General features: G+C 37.3%; 1 protein-coding gene and 1 pseudogene across 1 annotated transcript; one reads left to right on the top strand and one right to left on the bottom strand.

Moving 5' to 3' along the window:
- Positions 1 to 1,302: 1,302 nt before the first annotated feature.
- On the bottom strand, positions 1,303 to 6,676 carry LOC146472420 (neuronal pentraxin-2-like). The gene is made up of 3 exons (XM_085119771.1): positions 6,519 to 6,676; positions 4,589 to 4,808; positions 1,303 to 1,888 (listed from the first exon to the last, which is right to left on the bottom strand). Exons 1-3 carry the CDS (start codon positions 6,610 to 6,612, stop codon positions 1,486 to 1,488), a joined length of 717 nt encoding a protein of 238 aa, XP_084975897.1. The 5' UTR covers positions 6,613 to 6,676; the 3' UTR covers positions 1,303 to 1,485.
- A 10,930-nt stretch (positions 6,677 to 17,606) lies between these two features.
- LOC146472419 (uncharacterized) lies at positions 17,607 to 21,109 on the top strand (annotated as a pseudogene).
- The last annotated feature ends 164 nt before the right edge of the window (positions 21,110 to 21,273 follow it).

Below are 21,273 nucleotides of genomic sequence, written 5' to 3'. Positions count from 1 at the left end.
AAATCACCAACTCTGAACACAACCCTATGCACTCCTAAAAATTATGTACATTTTCAGCAAATATAAAATTCTTGTATTCTCAAATTCTTAATAATAATAATAATAATAATAATAATAATAATAATAATAATAATAATAATAATAATAATAATAATAATAATAACAGTAATCGAAAAGTTGGAGAAGTAGAGAGGCATTGTTCGATTCGTGTTTTTTTCCCCCGGTAAACACGTTCATAAATTCCCATACAAACCCTTTTAATTTTTTATGCCGTTCTTCCCTCATCAACATGCCACTTATTTATAATAACAGATGCATTGCCTGAGCTCGTTTACTGGGCTCATCCCTGAAGAGAAAAGACATGGTGTGGAGTAAAATGGCTAGGGCAAAAGGCCAAAAGCCGCCTTTAATTGAATATCAAGACTTCGATGCCTGTAATCTATACTATCAATATCAAACCAGTAAAGGTGAGGGCACAAAAACGCCAAATGCAATGGAATGTCAATGACACTGCAGCCCCATCCCAAGTTAAATGGAAACCGACTTCACTCGATGAAAGTCTGAAGCGAATGCCCAGCAATCGATAATCGCCTAGAAGTCACACAATACAACCCCTAAAGGGGGCATGACTAAAATGCATTTTCTATGACCCCTACATTAGAGCCCGGATGCTGTCACGCAAACGTTACAAAAGAGGAGGAATAAACATCATCAATTAAGATGAGTAAAGAAGGCATAAAAATTATATTTGTGGGCAAATATCCCGTACACCATTGCTCAACTCATCGTGACACTCAAATTATAATGTGACGTTGCAAAGGTCTTTTACAGTAAAGGCTACTAGAGTTTCTTTGGCAGTTGCCAAACGTAGCAAAGACTGCTAGCTAGCCTGCAGAACAGGCGTTTTTTTGCGCTTGCCTCCGCTCGCCTGAAAAACGCAAAACGCCCGCGGAGCAGAGAAGGAATCGGCCCGCCCGCCCGCCCGCCCACCCGCCCACCTTGTCTAAGCGGAAAAAAATTCTCGTGGCCTGGGTCGTCCAACACTGCTACCCAAAGGAAAGCTGTTCAAGCTTGAGCAATATTATTCCCATATCTTTTATCTTGAATTGAGCATGAATGGGTGCGGTCTGAAGGAATTCATCTCCAGAAAATTTCACCTACAATTGACATTTAAAGCAAGTTGGAATAATTTTGACGACATTTGAAAAACAAAAAAACGCAAATTCATTTTAATAGTGACATTCTCGCTGCCGTGGCCGTCATGGTTGCTAAATTTCCCTATTGAAGAAACGTGACGCACTCGATGCTTTTAACTTTTATTTGAATCATTACACCTGCGTTCTTGGTACGATTACATTAAGCATAACTTTTTCATTTAGGTACCCACTTAATCTAACCCACTATTTGTAATGTTACGTTTATTCATAGTCCGTACTGGCCATCAACTTTGAACGCAGTTTGCTTGTCACAGATCGCTCACTGCGTTCAAGGAACACAGGGAGATGGGACGACGACCTCCGCGTCTCCTTGAATATTGTGTTTGAAGTCGGACCACTTAAGCACGTCACCTTCCCCACGTCTGCATGTCTGATACATTTCCGAGATCGTTTCTGCTGGAAGTACGCAGGACCACAGATTGAGGTTGGTGATGAAACCCTGGAAGGACTGACGACTGTCAAAATGGCCTCCACAGTTGCTGCCCGAAGGACGATCCTGCTCTTGCCCAACAATCAGTATTCCGTTCCCCTTGATGGTGTATCCCGTTTGGAAGTTTCTGTCGCTATCTTTCTCCTCTCCATCTTTGTATACCTTCCAAGACCCATCACTGTTTGTCCAAGAAAAACACACATGATGCCACTGGCCATCATTTGCTGCCACACTTGTTGTCCTGTCGCAGTTAAAAGAAAAACAAACAAACAAACAGAACAAAACGAGTAGATAGTTACATTGGTGTGTTAATTAAAAGATAATGATTTACTTCGGCAAATAATTGTATTATATAATACAAGTTAAAAAACCATGAAACTAGAATTACTTCAAGAATGTTTAGTGCTGGGAAAGAAGATCATGCACATACAAAAAAATAAGGGGCATGTTTCAGCAGTAATACTTTTTTACGGTTTGTGTTTTTTATATTGATTTAGCGTATGATTGGTCCAAGAACAATACGCGTTCCAGAAATAGTTTTTTGTACGGAGCGAGGGTGGAAGGCGGAGAGGGACTGAAGCCCTCAAGTGGCCTGTTATTCGGGAAGCCAATTCTCTTAATAATAATCATCTATTTTTTTCAAGAGAAGAAAAGCAATTCCACGCTGTTTTGAAAATGATCCAAGAATCACTTATTTGCTGATGAAAATATATACCCTGTAGGAGCTCACAATTTTCGACCTATCAAACAAGAAAAGAATGCCATACTCTTCTTCTGGAGTGATACTGAGTTTAGCGTCTATTAATAGTCTTGAAAGATCAACTTAACTTCAACTAATTTAACAATCTACCAGAAACTATTATAAACTGTAAAGACTACAGAACCTTTTTAAGACTCTCAAAGAATTTTTGGGGAAACAGAGTACAAAGCGATTAGTGAGTTTTACTGTAATTGGTTTCCATTAATCCTGTTTCTACTGTATAATTTGTAAATAACTTAATTTGACTTATTTTGTAATTGTATTTAATGTAATAGACCTTATCACGGTTTTCGACGCCATTTTGACGAGTAGGCAAACAGGCTTGAAATAACAGTGTTTGTATGGAAATCCGATGTCAAATAATTTTCATAAAACATCGGCTCTGAAAAATTCATGAATTGGAAACTTTTGACATTAGGAAAAGGCTTGTAAGAAAAAAAATTGGAGGGATGTAGCTGTGCCAGAAAGCGTCCAGTCGTGTTTTGAACTTTCCATACATTTCCCTGTATTTTTTCCCGCGAACTATTTTTAGTAGCAGTTCATGGCTGGCTCGCTTTACAGACAAATGTATGGAAAGTTCAAAACACGACTGGACGCTTTCTGGAAAAGCTACATCCCTCCAATTTTTTCCCTAAAATCCTTTTCCTAGTGCTAAAAGTTTCCCATTCATGAATTTTTCAGAAGCGATGTTTTATGAAAGAAATTTGACATCTGATTTCCATACAAACACTGTTATTTCAAGCCTGTTTGTCTACTCGTCAAAATGGCGTCAAAAACCGTGATAAGGCCTAGTTAACAGGGAAGAGCCACCCAGTGGATCTGTTAATAAACCATTATTATTATTATTATTATCATCATCATCATCATCATCATCATCATCATCATCATCATCATCATCATCATCATCATCATCATCATCATTATTATCATTATTATTATTATTATTATTATTATTATTATTATTATTATTATTATTATTATTATTATTAACTTCGGGAAAGCAATGTCGGACAAAGAAAAGGACAATCAAAAAGTGTCAAAAATGGTTTGAAAGAATTACAGACGTTTCGGGTATATAACCCTTCGTCAGTGTGGAGAAAACCGGTTTTCTCCACACTGACGAAGGGTTATATACCCGAAACGTCTGTGTTTCTTTCAACCCATTTTTGACACTTTTTGATAATTATTTTTATATCAATCCAATCCGAAAACATTTTCAAGTGTCACGCATCCGAGCCAAGGAACTTTCCTTTCTCCGTTCATTATTAAAGAAAAGGACTAGACTTGCTATCATTTTTAAGCGTTAGTGCGCCACACGTACACACAACTGTTAATAATGACATCATACTTCGAAAAGGGCTTTATAGATAGGCTGTTGTGGCCGTGCGGATTGTAGAGAGGGAAGAAAGGATTAGCTACCCGTGTTAACTTTCTTTTACCTCCCCTCTTTTTGAATGCTTAGAAAAGGCTGCTAGATGTAAATCTAAACAGACTGCACAAACCACCACCAACAAACACAGAGGAAACAATTCAGTTGAGATTGATCGAGTTTGCGTTCCAGAAAGCAGTGAATTCTTACGGAAAAAGACTAATCTTGCAAAAAAATTAAGCCTGATAACTAAAAAAAAAATACCCTTAAATGAGTTAAGAAACTTCTAAAGGAAATCACGCATGTTGATCTTCCTATACAATAGATACTAGGTCATATGAGTTCCCTGTCGAGCCCAGGATTGTTTTTTTTCTGAGGGAGTGCGAGGGAGAGCTAGTGGAAGTAAGGCCTCTACCTCAGTGCCGGAAGCAACTTGACCAAAAATAGAAATGAACGACTGTGAAAAAAAATCACACGTAGTTCCTGTGAAATGCCTGTAGTTATTTTAGCCATCTCCTCCATGTACTTTGCGTAATTAACGAAGAGGACTTTTAATTTATGCATCTCCTAAAAGTAACTTCAGTTCCTGCACTTTGTTTAGTTCCTATAAATTCTGTGTTCATCCTGAGCCTTTTTTAGTTTGTACAGCTGCCTTGTGTAAAATACACATTGAAACACATTCTAAATCACCACTTCATATATATGTTGTCACATCAAAAGTCGCTATGTTATACCTCGATTGTTGATAAATTTTAGTGTAGCGTCTTTAATCTATTTCGGGTCTATATAATTATTTTACTATGCTAGCCCACTTTTTGTTGTTGTTGATGAGTAGATCTAATGACCCAACGTCTTCAATCAGCAGTTCATTTCCCCATCCTGCAGTCTGTGTACAGTAACTGAACGGAGCTGCCGGGTCTTGATCAGTTGTCTTCATCCAAAAACATAAGGTGAACTCAGTCAGGTCGAGTACGTCCTTAGTAACGGTGGTGTAATCTGATGTCCCTTTGTTCGGGAAGTGCAAGGCGTAATCTGCACCGGAACAAAATAAGAACAACAACAAAACATCGTTACTTCAACTGGTAATTGAGAGCGCTTGATTGATTTTTAACGCTGGAATTATTTTAATGGATGGTTATCCATTTAACTGGCTCCGTAAAGCTGAATTAACCACTCAACATTTAAGATGTCTGGTTCAAATCAGGGATTGCGCGATCTTTTGTGGCAAGGAAAATCAGAGACATGCCATCGAGTACCACATGACGAGTATTTTCATTGTTGAGCTCAAGAAAGTAACACCGGCAAATGAATGTCGTCTCGAGCTGGAAAGTTCACGAGTAAATTCTTAGCAACAAGGGGTGCTAAGCACTTATCTTTAAACAATACACGGAACATCAAGGTTCAAAATGAAAGGTCACAATGAAAAAATATTATACCTAACAACGCATTAGTTTAAAGCGCCAAGATAATATATATCATATCTCGAAGCTCCAGCTGAATGTAATTGACTACAAGTAAGTAAGAGTCAATGGTGTTATGTACGGAGTTTCAGCAGCTTTTAAAATACAATACAATACTTTATTGACATTCCCCATAGGGGTTTTTCAGTGACAGTTTTACAAAACATAAATTAATATTAAAACAATATTTACAATACATGTATTTACAATACATAAATAAATATTAAAAATGATAATCAGTTCAAGTAATTAAAAAACTAATTAAAAATAGTCAGGCTTATATTAAAAAGGGTTCACACTTTACCGGTGCAGTCAGGCTCTGTCGACTGAGCTATCAAGCCGACTGGGAGCTGATCATTTTGTGACTTTGTAATATATAACCGTCAAAGTGAAGATTTGGAACTGAAAGCCATGAAACACACCTACCTACGGATGATTCTACTCACTTCGTAAATTGGCCACGTTCCCAGAGTGGTCACATTGTACTTAGTTTTCACCACGCCCGACTAGCATCCGGCTTCGATTCCCGCTCGGAACAACATCGATTTTCTTTTCATGTGAGGTGTGTGTCGAAAGTCATGTTACACAGTTTAAAGCAGTGAATGTTCATTTATTCATTTATTCATATATTCGTACTGAATGAAAACCGGGTGTAACGTGACAAAAACTGACTCTGTGAACTGACTTATCGACAGATGGTACTGTGCGTATTAAAAGCCATTTTATCAAATCATATGAATTTCAAACAGATTAACCTGTCTTAACTTGTTTCTTACTTTGACCAGTGCTCATATTTTTCGTTCCCTGTTTATATGCTTGCAGTTTCTTGATGAAAAAGTGAGCGCTGACTTTCTAGGGACCTAGATTTACGTTGATTGAAAGCAACTTAATCCCTAAAGTAACGAGAGTCGTCACTTTCAGAACTCTACAGCAAAGGAGTTTACAAATATTGACAAACTACTACAGTAACTACTACTACTACTACTACTACTACTACTACTACTACTACTACTACTACTACTACTACTACTACTACTACTACTACTACTACTACTACTACTACTACTACTACTACTACTACTACAACTACTGCTACTACTACTACTACTACTACTACTACTACTACTACTACTACTACTACTACTACTACTACTACTGCTGCTGCTGATGATGATGCTAATAATAATAATAATAATAATAATAATAATAATAATAATAATAATAATAATAATAATAATAATAATGACGATAAAAGATCAGCGCAAAGAAGCAAATCCCTAACCTTGTTCCCAGTAAGCACTGCCACAGGGTTGTTCCACACCGCCACATCCGGTGAAGATGAGGCCCATGAAAACAAAAGCAATTAACAGAGACATGCTTCACTCCTGTAGATAGAACAGTACAAAGAACTAAGGCTGTCAACAACTTGCCCTTAATTTCTCAAATAGTTGCTCGAAATAGTTGCTCAAATTTGTCAGAGTTGCTCAAAATTCCTCAAGTAGTTACTCAAATTTTTTTAAATAGTTGCTCAAATTTCTCAAAGAGTTGCTCAAAATTTCTCAAGGAGTTATCCAAAAGTTCTTAAATAGTCGCTCAAATTTCTCAAAGAATTGCCGAAAATTTCTCAAGGAGTAACTCAAAATGTCTTAAATAGTTACTCAATTAATTACTCAAAACTTTTCAAATAATGTGACGTCATCACCCAAGGTAAAATGCGAGCCCAGAACTCCTAAGGAAGACTTTCAAAGATGATTTGTGTGATACGTTTAGGGATATTTTACAACCAAAACCGTCGTTAACGTCCAACGCAAGACTTACAATTACAAGAATAACAATTATTGGCACTAAAGTTGGCTAAAGTTGTTCACAATGAACAGAAGTTGCTCAAAAAATTAAGAAGTTGCTCCAAATACGAAAAGTTACCAAAGGTTTCAGAGCACTTATGGAAAGCGTTATTATGGATACGCTAATAACAGTACTGAGAATAACTTCATGAAATAAAATGAAGCTGTTTTAAATAACCATTTCTATTTTTGAGATGATCAATGCTTGCAATATCTTTTCTAACGTAAAAGTGGACTTTTTCGATCAGAATTTCAAAAGAAGGAATTCCTTGACGTAAAATCTCCTGGTTATTTTCTGACATACTTCAGGTTTTGTAAGCCATGACTATTTAAAGTGTTCAATTAATATTTTGAATTAAAATGTTTGAGGCGATGGGTAAAAACATTTCTATTTAGGGTTAGTTTGATGTTCGTTTTGAGCCCAGCAGCTAAAATTAGCGACCTCGGTACGCTTGTTAAGAAAAAAACTTCAAGTTCAGCGGAAAGATTATATTTAAGTTTGCATTTCGTTCCATCTCAGTATGTGACACCGTAGCCGTTGAAATACTCATAGTGAGTTCAGAGAAGAGAGTGTGAAGAGAAAGGACACAAATGTTTGCCAGTTTGCTGTAGCGCTGAATTTTTTCGACACTTACCTTTGAATAACCAACAAAAGCACTCAAATTCACTTGACTCCTTGTAGATGATAACGCAGCAACTGTTAAAGCTAACGGGTGAGACGCTCGTATCTTGCACTTAAGACTTTTTATTAAGGGGATTGATTGATTCCATAACATGATTGGCTATTTTAAGATAGCATGTTTATTATAATCATAGCATTGTAAAGTTGCCACAGTCTTTGTTTGTCCTTGCAAGGAATCTTGTAAGCCATGTTTGTTTAGTCTTCTGGGAACTTTCAGTAAACATTACAAAACTGCTATCACACTCTGACAATAGAAAATAACAATGTTTATTAACGCATACAAAATGCTAGGAAACAATGTACTCAAACTAGTCCTTTTCAAAGAAAAAAAAAAAAAAAGATTCAGATGAAGGAGAGACCTCAACGAAGAAAAAGAAGAAATTATTTGTTATTCTCTTCTTTTTTTTTTCAGTACTATTATTTCTACAGAGTTTTCAATGATGTGTATCTACTTCAGTCTTGTCGGACCGCCAATGTGTTTTTCGTTTCCACACGCTCAAAAGTGCAAAAATCGTGTTATTTCAAATAATAAGCATAATGAATTCTTAGTTTAATATAAGTTCAAAAATGCTCGCTGTTTTCTCCGAGAACATAATAATTGTGTTAATGGTAATTAAAATCCTAAAAATGTTTAACAAGTTCATCGGCTACCCTTGACTCCTCTATTTTTGAATTTCTCAGTACATTGAAACAAAATGTGCGTTATACCATAGTTTTTAACGATAATGAGAAGAAGAAAGGGACGAATTCGATCTCACATACCAATTTTCGCGACGAGAACTCAGTCTTCCTAAAATAGTTTAACGTCCCTAGATTCACGAACCAATATTTCAGGCACTAAAGAAAGTTGAGGGATTTCTTTCCTTCTTTACTTCATTCACCACAACATGCTGCAGTATTGGACTTAGAAAAAAACGGTGTAGCGAGAACATTGATTTCATTACAAAACAAAGAAGACCTCTTCTCTATATAATCACTTTAACTTAAATTGAATGAAATTTACAACCTGACGGTTATCTTTGAGGAGCGGAAAAGTATTATTTCGGTCTATAAAACTATTACAGACTGTTTTCTTTGAAATGCGTTTTTTGTTTCTACTTTCAGGGCTCTAATTTAAGCAGCGTGAAGTGTGTTTACGTCGGCCATACTGGAGAAGTATTTAGCGAATGAAAGACTGATTTTCCTTTAGGATATAAATTTTATTGTTTTATTGCTTTATTCTTTTTACAGTTGGGCCGCTCTTCTTGAGGGCGCCATGAAATCCTCTATAGTTGGCTTGTACGCTGTTTTACTTGAGCTTGCGTCGGTTCGCACACGTACGTTACTAAAGCTCGCATCATCAATGCGCGTGTGAGCTTAAAACTCTATACCGACAACTTTACTGTCGGAATATTAAACCGATGGAAAAACTTTCGTCGGAGGTTACTTTTTTATATCTGTGTTGTTTTATAAGCAAAAATTTTATATTAATAAAATTGTGTTACATTTTATATAAGGGGTAAATAATCGTGAATTTGAATAAAAAAAAATAATGCTTCTAGAAAAGAAAATTATTATCAACAATTGTTTCTTGCAACTTCTGCCAGCTACTCTAGAAATACAAATAACTGTCATTCTAATGATTAAATACAAAACTATTAATCATTCAAATGTACATAGCAAATGGTCATTACCTACACGTTGTTTGGGCACCAATGAAGCAACTTCTGCTCGAACATTCGAAGTTGGACATTAAACAAAAACAAACGTCATTGTTTCATCGCTGCTAAAAAAGTTCTAAACGAGGAACCTTGAGTTATTCGAGGCAAATAATTGGTTATTTTAACATTAAAGATGTATGTATTATGCAGTTGATCTTTAGTACGGCTTCCATGGTTTCCTGTTTTCGAAGCAGAATATTTTGTGCGCCAAGTTACTTAAAACTTCCAGAACGTTAAATTATTATCTTTTGGAAAATTCACTGGTATAGCAGTGCTCGCAACAAATGATAATAGTTTCTTTTAAGAAGAAAAGAACACGACTAATACGAAGAAGAGCATTTATCGAAAATGAGTGTCATCAATCAACAATAAGATATTCGTTAGTGATTTGTTAGGACTAGCAGTGTGGTTGGAGGCATCAATAACACAAACTGTAATGCCATGACGAGCCACATGGTGTTAAAGTGTTATTGTAAGATGATGTTTTTAAAATGTTGACAAAAACGGATAAAAAAGTGTATGTGGTGTTTAAAACTTTCAAAGTATAAAATGAGCCTTCCTTTCAGCTTAATATGTATCAGGCCATTCAAATTTTGCTCCTCCTTGAACGTTAGTCAATTCCATTCCTTCCGAAGTACAGGTCTCACGATATGTTTTAAGCGTGCTATTCAGTTGTGAATACGGGTTAGTTTGATGTTCCTTTTGAGCCCTACTGCTAAAATTAGCTACCTTGGTACGCTTGTTAAGAAAAAAACTTCGAGTTCGGCGGAAAGATTATATTTAGGTTTGCATATCGTTCCATCTCAGTATATGTGACACCGTAGCCATTGAAATGATACTCATAGTAAGCTCAGAGAAGATAGTGTGAGGCGGTAAGGACCCAAAGTTACTAATACACTAAGGTTCGGTTAAACACGCTTTTCATCTTTGTACGAAGTATTAAGGTTTGTGTTCATTCAGGGCGTTTTGAAAAAGAACGAATCTTTGAGCGTAAAATCGCGTCGTCTTTTTCTGATATAACTCACGTTATGTAAGCCATGACTATTTAAAGTACTCAATTAATTTTTTAGAATTAATTTTTTTTAGGTGATAGGTAAAAACATTTTTATTTTTATCACGTTCGTTGTTACTTTTCTGATAACGAATTGAGTTTTGGTGCTAAAATCATAAATTAATATAACGAGAAAACCTTTACTCTTATTTCGGCTAATTATCTTTACGAGAAAAAACCTTTTAACTTGCCTTAAATTTGTTCGACACTTATCCTCGAATAACCACCAAAAGCCCTCAGTTTCACTTGACTCCTTGTAGATGATAACGCAGCAACTGTTAAAGCTAACTGGTGAGACGCTTGTGTTGTGCACTTATAAATAAGACTTTTTATCAAGGGGACTTCTTCTTCTTTTTTGTTTTGAGTGAAACTAGTTAAAAAATTATTCCAGCATTTTAGGTATTTTAACAGAGACTATTATCATTTGTTGCGAGAACTGCTATGCAAGTTAATTTTCCAAATAATAAACATTTAAGGTTATGGAAGGTTTAAAGTAACTTGGCGCACAAAATATTCTGCTTCGAAAACAGGAAACCATGGAAGCCCTACTAAAGATCCATACATAATACATACATCTCTAATATTAAAATAACCAATTATTTGCCTCGAATTACTTGAGGTTCCTCGTTTAAAATGTTTTTAGCTGTGAAGAAACAATGACGTTGCTTTTTTCTTTAAAGTCCGACCTCGAATGTTCGAGCAAAAGTAGCTTCATTGGTGTCCAAACAACGTGTAGGTAATGACTATTTGCTACGTACACTTGAATGATTAATAGTGTTGTATTTAATCATCAGAATGATTGTTGTTTGTATTTGTAGAGTAGGTAGCAGAAATTGCAAGAAACAGTTGTTCATAATAATTTTATTTTCTAGCTGCCGCATTATTTTTTTATTTTAATTCTACGATTCCTTACCCTTTATATAAAATGTAACACGATTTCATTAATATTAAATTGTTGCTTATAAAATAACACAGATAAAAAAGTAAGCTGCGTTAAAAGATTTTCCAGTGGTTTAATATTCTGATAGTGACTTTGTCTGTATACCGTTTTAAGCTCAGACGCGCATTGATGATGCGAGCTTTAGCAACGTAAGTGTGAGAACTGACGCAACGCTCAAGTAAAACAGCGAACAAGCCAACTATAGAGTATTTCATGGCGTCATCCAAGAAGAGCCCAACTGTAAAAACAATAAAACAATAAAACAATAAAATTTATTTCCTAAAGGAAAATCAGTCTTCTATTCACTAAATATTTCTCCAGTATGGCCGGCGTAAACACACTTCACGCTGCTCAAATTAGAGCCCTGAAAGTAGAAACAAAAAACGCATTTCAAAGAAAACAGTCTGTAATAGTTTTATAGAACGAAATTATACTGTTCCTCTCGTCAAAGATAACCGTCTGGTTGTAAATTTCATTTTATTCAAGTAATCGTGATTATACAGAGAAGAGGTCTTCTTTGTTTTGTAATGAAATCAATGTTCTTGGTACATCGTTTCTTCCTAAGGCCAATATTGCAGCGTGTTGTGGTGAAAGAAGAAAAGAAGGAAAGAAATCCCTCAACTTTCTTTAGTGCCTGAGATATTAGTTCGGGCGTTAAACTATTTCAGGGAGACTGAGTTCTTGTCGCGAAAATTGGTATGTGAGATCTAATTCGTCCCTTTTTTCTTCTCGTTTTCGTTGAAAACTATAGTGTAACGCAAATTTTGTGTAAATGTACTGAGAAACTCAAAAATAAAGGAGTCATGGGTAGCTATATAGCCGATGAAGTTGTTTCACATTTTTAGGATTGTAATTACCAGTAACACAATTATTATTTTCTCGAAGGAAACAGCGGGCATTTATAAACTTATATTAAACTAAGAATTCATATTGCTAATTACTTGTAGATGACACGATATTTGCTCTTTTGAGCGGGTGGAAACGAAAGCACGATGGCGGTACGTAAAGACTGAAAAAGATACACATCAGAGAAAACTTTGTAGAAATAATAGTACTGAAAAAAAGAGAGAATGATAAATGGTTTTTTCTTTTTCTATTTCAAGATAACATGTGTATTATAATAATAGTATTGTAATGTTTCCACAGTCTTTGTATGTCCTTTTTAAGCCATGTTTGTTTAGCCTTTCAGTAAATATTAGAAAATTGGTATCACACTTTGACAATGGAAAATAACAATGTTTATTAACACATACAAAATGCTGGAACCATTTTTCTCGAACTAACTGGTTCTTCTCAAAGAAAAAGAAAGAAAGATTCAGAGGAGGGAGAGAATGAAGAAAAAGAAAAAACTATTTGTTATTTTTTTTTCAGTATTATTATTTTTACAGAGTTTTCGCTTATGTGTGTCTATTTCAATCTTGTCGTACCGCCATTGTTTTTTCGTGTCTACCCGCTCAAAAGAGCAAATATTGTTATTATTATACAAGTAATTAGCAGTATGACCTTTAATATAAATTCACAAATACTCACTGTTTTCTCCGAGAAAATAATAATTGCGCTAACGGTAATTAAAATCCTAAAAATGTTAAACAACTTCATCGGCTACCCTTGACTCCGCTGTTTTTGAATTTGTCAGTACATTGAGACAAAATTTGCGTTAGACAATAACTTTTAACGATATAAAACAGAGCATATTTTACATTTGGCATTAAAAAAAAGAGCAAGCATGGTGCGCAATTTCGAAAGAAAAGAAAAAAAAAAGGGACGAATTCGATCTCATATTCCAATCTTCGCGTCGAGAACTCAGTCTTCCTGAAATAGTTTAACGTCCCTGGATTCACGAACTGATATCTCAGGTACTAAAGAAAGTTGAGAGATTTCTTTCCTTCTTTTCTTCATTCGCCAGGGAACTTAGGAAGGAACAGTTTACCAAGAAGATTGATTTCATTACAAAACAAAGAAGACGTCTTCTCTATATAACACTATAACTTAAATAAAACGAAATTTACACTCTGATGGTTATCTTTGACGAGAGGAACAGTATTATTTTGGTCTATAAAACTATTACAGACTGTTTTCTTTGAAATGCGTTTTCTGTTTCTACTTTCAGGGCTGTAATTTGAGCTGCGTGAAGTGTGTTTACGCCGGCCATATTGGGGAAGTATTTAGCGAATAAAAGACTGATTTTCCTTTAGGAAGTAAATTTTATTTCCATGCAAATATCTTTTTACTGTTGGCTCTTCTTGCGTGGCGCCATGGAATACTTTATAGTTGGCTTGTTCGATGTTTTCCTTGAGCTTGCGTCAGTTCGCGCACGTACCTTTCTAAAGCTCATCAATGCGCGTGTGAGCTTAAAACTGTATAGAGACAAAGTCACTATCGGAATATTAAACCACTGGAAAAGCTTTCATCCAAGGTTAATTTTTTTTTGAATTGTGGTGTTTTATAAGCAACAATTAAATATTAACAAAATCATGTTACATTTTATATAAGGGGTAAGCAATCGTAGAATTAAAACAAAAAAATATTACTTCTGGAAAGGAAAATAATTATCAACAATTGTTTCTTGCAACTTCTGCTCCTACTCTGCAAATACGAATATTACTGTCATTCTAATGATTAAATACAAATCTATCAATCTTTCAAATGTACATAGCAAATGGTCATTACCTACACGTTGTTTGGGTAGCAATGAAGCAACTTCTGCTCAAGGAAACAGGAAAATTCACTTAGCAAGACTCATTAAAATGCAAAATTACCTCAGATGTCGGTAAGAGCTGTTGTTAGCTTTGCGAAGGTTGTAGATGGCAATATTTTGCACCCCCAACGACAACGTTATTCCTTCGGTTAACAAAGGATTTAAGGAAATTTTTGCATGGCACGAACGTTCGCGGTCGGACATTAAACAAAAAGAAACGTCATTGTTTCTTCACAAATAAAAAAGGCAAATATTTGTTTATTTTAGCATTAGAAATGTATGTATTATGCATTTGATCTTTGGTACGGCTTCCATGGTTTCCTGTCTTCGAAGCAGAACATTTTGTGCGCCAAGTTACTTTAACCTTCCAGAACCTTAAATGTTTATCTTTTGGAAAATTAATTGTTATCGCAGTGCTCGCAAAATATACAAATGATAATACTTTGTTAAAATACCTAAAATGTATGTATTATGTATGGATCTTTAGTACGGCTTCCATGGTTTCCTGTTTTCGAAGCAGAATATTTTGTGCGCCAAGTTACTTAAACCTTCCAGAACATCAGTTAAATGTTTATCTTTTGGAAAATTAATTGGTATCACAGTGCTCGCAACGTATACAAATGATAATACTCTATTAAAATACCTAAATTTCTGGAATAAGTTTTGAGCTATTTCTACTCAAAAAAAGAAGAAGAAGAAGAGGAAGAAGAAGAAGAAGAAGAAGAGGGAGAAGAAGAAGAAGAAGAAGAAGAAGAAGAAGAAGAAGGAGAAGAAGAAGAAGGAGAAGAAGAAGAAGAAGAAGAAGAAGAAGAAGAAGAAGAAGAAGAAGAAGGAGATCGTTTCCCAAAATTTCTGTTCCCTGTGATTTTTTGAGCAAAATATCTTGGCGTAATGTTTCTCATCTGTTTCTAGCAGTGTAGTTGGACAGAAGTGATGGCAAACATTACGTCTGGAGTGCTTTTGATTTCCGTTGAGTTTGCTTGCTGATTTTAAAAGCACCAATTTCATAGATGTCCTTGGAACTCTGAGAACGAACAAAGAGGCCCGAAACAGTCCTCTCTTAGTTTAAAGTTCACTTTTTGAAAGGGAACTCTCAGAAAACCGCCAAATACGTAAAATCCGCCGTATTTAAGAAAACAAGTGAGCAGGTCAACTGCAACTTCAAAGGCCAGCAAGAAAACTGTACGTACAAATGTGCATACAAATGTTATTTAATACTCCTCTTTTAAACTGCAAATATCTAAGAAGAGAATATGTTAATATATTACAATACATATAAGATACTTGCAGTTGAAAAAGGAAGTATTAAATAATGCATATATTCTAAATATCCGTGAAATCCGTAAAATCCGCCGTATTTTTAAAAAGATATCAGCCTGTCAACTGCCACTTCAAACTGGAAGTTCAAAGGCAGCAAGAAAACTCTAGTTAGGGTGGATTTCACGGATTTTACGGAAATTGTACATACAAATAACAATTAATACTCCTTTTTTAAACTGTAAGGATCTTTAAAGAGAATATATTAATATATCATATATATTTAATATATATTAGATACTTACAGATAAAAAAGGAAGTATTAAATTATGTATATTCCAAATATCCGTGAAATCCGTCAAATCCGCCGTATTTTAGAAAAAGATATCAGCCTGTCAACTGCCACTCAAAACTGGAAGTTCAAAGACCAGCAAGAAAACTGTATTTAGGGTGGATTTCACGGATTTTACGGAAATCGTACATTCGAATGTCATTTAATACTCCTCTTTTAAACTGTAAGTATCTAAGAAGAGAATATATTAATATATTATAAGATATGTAAGATCCTTGCAGTTAAAGAAGGAAGTTTTAAATCATGCTTATTCTAAACATCCGTGAAATCCGTAAACTCCGCCGTATTTAAGAAAAAGATATCAGCCTGTCAACTGCCACTTCAAACTGGAAGTTCAAAGACCAGCAAGAAAACTGTGGTGTTAGGGTGGATTTCACGGATTTTGCGTAATATGACTGATGCAATATGGCCTAATACCTCTCTTTTAGATGTCTTATAATGTTCATTTGGAAGACAGTTACAGTTAGCAAAAGGACTATAAACAACAATTATCTAACAGTTCCATGAAAAAAATTCTGCTGTAAACTAGCACATTGTCAGAGAGTGGAAGTTCTTGCTCTTCGAAGAAAACTGTAGGTAGGGCGGATTTCACGGTATTTGCGGACAAAACAACCTTCACCCAGTGATTTTAGATTCATGGACAAATTGTCATTGTCAACTTTTTTTTCGAAATGTGACAACATGATCAACAACGACCCTGACGGTACCAGATGATTGTTACCCCTTTTGTCATGAATTAGTGCAATTAACAACTTCTGCACCTAGGAATCAAGACATTTATTTCTTGATGTGCGATGCTTAGTAAAGTGCGTAACCAATGTGAAATAAACAAGGAACTGAACTTGGGCTGCTTTAATAGAGTTCGACTGCTAATTGCTACGCATTATCATGGGAAAGTAATGGAAGCAGTGTGTCGTGGAGTCTAACGAACTACATCGACACCTGTTGCTTCAATCGTTTGTTTTGCCTTCTGTGATCAGAGCTATGAAAATGCAATATGACTTAATACTTCGCTTTTACACTGAAGATGTCTTATAATGTTCATTGGAAGACAGTTACAATTAGAAAAGGGACTATAAATAACATTTATCTAACAGTTCCGTGAAAAATGTTCTGCTGGTAAACTAGCACATTTTCAGAGAGTGGAAGCTCTTGATCTTCGAAGAAAACTGTAGATAGGGCGGATTTCACGGTATTTGCAGACAAAAAACCTTCACCCAGTGATTTTAGATTCATGGACAAATTGTCATTGTCAACTTTTTTTCGAAATGTGACAACATCGCTACCAACGATCCTGACGGTACCAGATGATTGTTACCCCTTTTGTCATGAAAAAGTGCAATTAACAACTTCTGCACCTAGTAATCAAGACATTTATTTCTTGATGTGCGATGCATAGTTAAGACCGTAACCAATGTGAAATAAACGGGGAATTAAACTTGGGCTGCTTCAATAGAGTTCGACTGCTAATTGCTACGTATTATCATGTGAAAATAATGGAAGCAGTGTGTCATGGAGTCTAACGAACTACAACGACACCTGTTTCTTCAATCGTTTTGTTTTGCGTTATGTGATCTACATCAGAGCTACGAAAACAAGCTCGACCTTGACCTTGAATACTTCGAAGGTTTTTCGCCAGTAATTAGGCTTCTTTGTTGCGACAATATAACGAGACCTGAAAATAATTACACTAAACACGACAGGGACGTGGCATTTTTCATTTGTACCTCAAATCAAACACTTCTATCAGTTTCCTTTGACTTTTAAATATATTCCTCGTGATTATCACAAATAAATTTTCGTATAAAATAGGAGCCTACTCTGGGAAGAAATCACTACACTGAACATGAACAAGACAAAATATCCTTGTAGACAACTCAACAGCCAGGCCATAAAGAGCTCAGCTTTATGCTTCATTAGCCCCATCATCGTTGGGAAGTGTAGCATAGTGAAAGCTCAATGTGTTTGTAAAATAGACGAAGGAGGCCTACAGAAAGCCTGGAACAACGTGTGTAAGACGAGAGATGTTTTTGATAAGGCAATTTGTGGTAAGAATCTGCATATCTGATGACCATCTTGTCTTTGAATTTTAAAAGGTCTTGTTGCTTAAAAATGGTCGGTTTTTTTCTTAACAGGAGTGAAAAACGTCGCATTTTTCTTTGGCGCTATCGGTGCCCAAGGTCCCAGAAAAAGCCGAGGAAAAAAGGGAGCCACTGCAGAGGAATATGCAAGCGATGAAAACAATGACGAAGTATTGACATCCAGTCAAGCAGCAAGCGCTGCAAGTCAAGATTGGATTTCTGAACATCAAACGATCATCAATGGCAAATTATGCCCATCCATCAACTACTGGATAGCCTTAACTACTCCAAACGGTGCCCCGGCAAACCCTATTGTCATTCACCGTGCACTTTTGGAATGCGGCGTGGAGACTATGGCACAACAGGTATGTGAATGTTTATTTTAACAGCGTTTCTTGAAAGCACTGTATGATGAGATGGGTAGTATATTTCGAACTGAGGCCATGTTTTCTGTCCGTTTTAATGGCGTATTGCTGAATACCATTTGGACATAACAAAAAAAAAATCACGAAAATCCATCGTTTAGAAATGAGTTATGATCGAGTTGGACCATTCAAAGTCACTATTCAATATTTCGAGACATTTCCAAACAGAAAAATCAGTCAACACACTTAATCTTCTAACAGTTCCATAAAACCAAATTGATGGATTTGCAATAATTCTATTCGCAGGTACCCTGTTATGAGGGCAAGGAGTCGGCTGTCATGAAAGAACTATTCAGGGTCTTAAAAGATCACAAAAATCCCATGATCCAGGAACTAGTGAACTCTTCGTATGAACATTGCTTCCGAAATGAGATGGAAAGTGTGCTGGGTGAAGGGAACTTGATGGACTCGCAAGATTGTGGAACAGAGAAGGTGACCAGAGTCTGGCTCACAAATTCGACTTTCAGCTCCACGTTGCGGTTGTCCATCACAAAGCTTCAAGATGCAAAGTTGGAAATTGATATGTTTGGTTTTCAAGAGGACAGCAGGCAAAGTGCAGACGAAGAAGCAAGACTGGCGGATAAATTGACTGTGCTCGTAAATGACATAGGAATCGCGATGAAGAAAATGGAATACGCCCTCTTTTGTGGAAAAGTTTACAAGAAACTTCCCTCGGCCATGTACACTTACGCTTACAAGTGCGAAGTCCGCGCATTCATAAATAGCCTGGCAGCAAACGAGTTCTTTAAAGCAAGACTGCTTAAGGACATGAGAAAAATAATTGACATACTTTCGGACCCAGACTGCGAGGTGGTGCGTCCTATCTCCATCGATTACAATCTGATCGAAGTAAATGGCGGATACTGCTGGTCCATCAAGGAGAGGCGTTTTGTGCAGAACCCGATTCCGGATGAAAAGATTGGCATCATCACCCCGAGAGCTTTCACGAAGTACGATCAAGGTGAAGAGCCCGACCCCAAATACTTCAAAGAAATTCTAGAGAACAGCCTCTCAGAAGTGGAAATTAGTGAATTTTGTGAGGATTTCTTGAAGCTTCTAAACTTTAACAAGAAAGGCCACAAGGATAGAGTACCGTGCCTGACTGGTGATGCAAATAGCGGCAAAACCAGCCTTTTCCATCCTATCCTCGGGCTTGTGCACCACACCAACATAGCGACTATCACAAAGCAAAGGGTATTCAACAAGGCCATGATCACAAAATCCACCGAAGTGGTCTTCATTGACGAGGCCTCGCCGTCAAGCATGGACATCGACGACTGAAAGATCTTGACCCAAGGGGGCTACACCGCATGCGACGTTAAGTACCAGACCGCAAAGTCCTTTATCAACCGCTGCCCCATGCTGTTGACGGCACAAACGAAATTGCAGTTCAAGCCTGAAGACCAACCCGCAATGGACCGCAGGCTTCGAAATTACAACTTCAAGAGTCTCCCGCATCCAAAGAAAGGAGCCGCCAAATGGCTAAGAAGACATCCAATGGAGTGTATTGTGTGGGCAGCAGCACAAGCCAGTAGGTGCGTGGCATCAGCCACCGAGGATGAGCTAAGTGACGAAGATAGCGCGGACGATGGTGTGCTGGGAGCGACGGAAAAGGAAGAGCTTCGCACGTTGTGCTTGGACAATGTCCTAGATGAGCGCGATTGCCCAACTGTCGAGGCGGGTGCACAGAGCGGTGGAATAGAAAACACTCAGGATGACTTGGACTCAAGTCAAGACGACCAGACCATCGGTGCATTGAGGAGAATTATGGAGCAGAGCTCTCAGAGGTCACTCCGCCACCGCCAAGTTTCCGTCATGCTGCAAGCGCGACTCGACTAGCGAGAAAGACAGAGGCAGGCAGAGGAGACGGTGTACCGACACAGACAGCGAAATCTCCTGTCGATGGGCGTCGCAAGCGAACATGTGGCGCTGCTTCCGAGGGATGCATTGGAACCCATGCCCACGCAAATCAGCGAGGACTTGGCTGCCTTCAGGCAACAGACCCTTCGGGAAGACTTGAATACAAGGCGAGAGAGAGCACTTGCTGCATTTCAAACACCCTGGTTACAACAGACGGAGCAGGAACTTCACGAGCTCGCCAGGACACTACAGGGATCAGCCCTGAGTCGGGAGAGGAGGGCGTCCACGGAGGCCTACCGCGAGGTTCTGCAAGACAAGCTGAGACAATTCCACCGGAATCACGGAACGGCCGGTTGCCAGTTGGCCTTGGACCAGAGGAAGCGATCGTGTGTTGCCCTGGGCCTGCTGAAGAAAGAACACAGGCATCTTGTCACCAGCCTCTTCCAGTGCCTGCCCATTGCAGAGGATGTGTGCCAGTCGATCCAGACCGGAAGAGATGGCAACGAAGCATCTTCCTCGGGCTACAGAAGCAACACAGCTGTATCGCAGGATGTTCCACCTCAGTGCGGAGACAGCAGTGACGAGGAAATGTTCATCACGCCCGCCCCGAGTACGCAGCTAAGCCCCTGCGATGCAACTACACCAACTTCGTCTACCATGCACGATCTTGCCATTTCAGAGGACCTCATGCGGACCAGTACTTCGCGAAAAAGACCCACGTCTGGAGAAGTAACTCTAGTCAGGAACAAGAAGCCACGCAAAACAATTCTGAGCTATTTTAGCCAGTAGTTAGATATAGAGAAACACCGAAACACAGGGAAAATGTAAAATGAATGCTCGAGTTTGTTCAACATTACCTAGAGTTTGTTTTTGGGTAATTACACACACGGTTGGAACTGGAACATGTACGGTTAAGCTAGGTCGACTTGAAAAAATTATTATTACATTATATAGATCAGTGTGTTTGTGAATGGTGATAGAAAATGGCCATTGAAAAAAAAAAAAAAAAAGAGAGAGACATAGAGAGAATTAAAATGAAGGTTGCGTCGTTGACTACATTTGCAGTGTTTTTGTTGTTGTTTTATTCGCTCAACGGCATTTTCGTGGCAGCCCTTTTCTTAAGAGAATCGGCAGTTCTACCCTCCTG

Source organism: Pavona decussata, unplaced genomic scaffold (assembly GCF_977016875.1).
Source record: "Pavona decussata unplaced genomic scaffold, jaPavDecu1.1 SCAFFOLD_100, whole genome shotgun sequence".
NCBI lineage: Eukaryota > Metazoa > Cnidaria > Anthozoa > Scleractinia > Agariciidae > Pavona > Pavona decussata.
This window is presented reverse-complemented; position numbering and strand designations above follow the sequence as displayed.

Excerpts from the sequence above, each read along its gene's own strand:
- LOC146472420 (XM_085119771.1), bottom strand. The coding sequence starts at position 6,612 with ATGTCTCTGTTAATTGCTTTTGTTTTCATGGGCCTCATCTTCACCGGA. Across the intron at positions 4,809-6,518 it reads CAGTGCTTACTGGGAACAAG|ATTACGCCTTGCACTTCCCG; the intron begins GTTAGGGATTTG and ends GTTCCGGTGCAG. Across the intron at positions 1,889-4,588 it reads CTCATCAACAACAACAAAAA|GACAACAAGTGTGGCAGCAA; the intron begins GTGGGCTAGCAT and ends TAACTGCGACAG.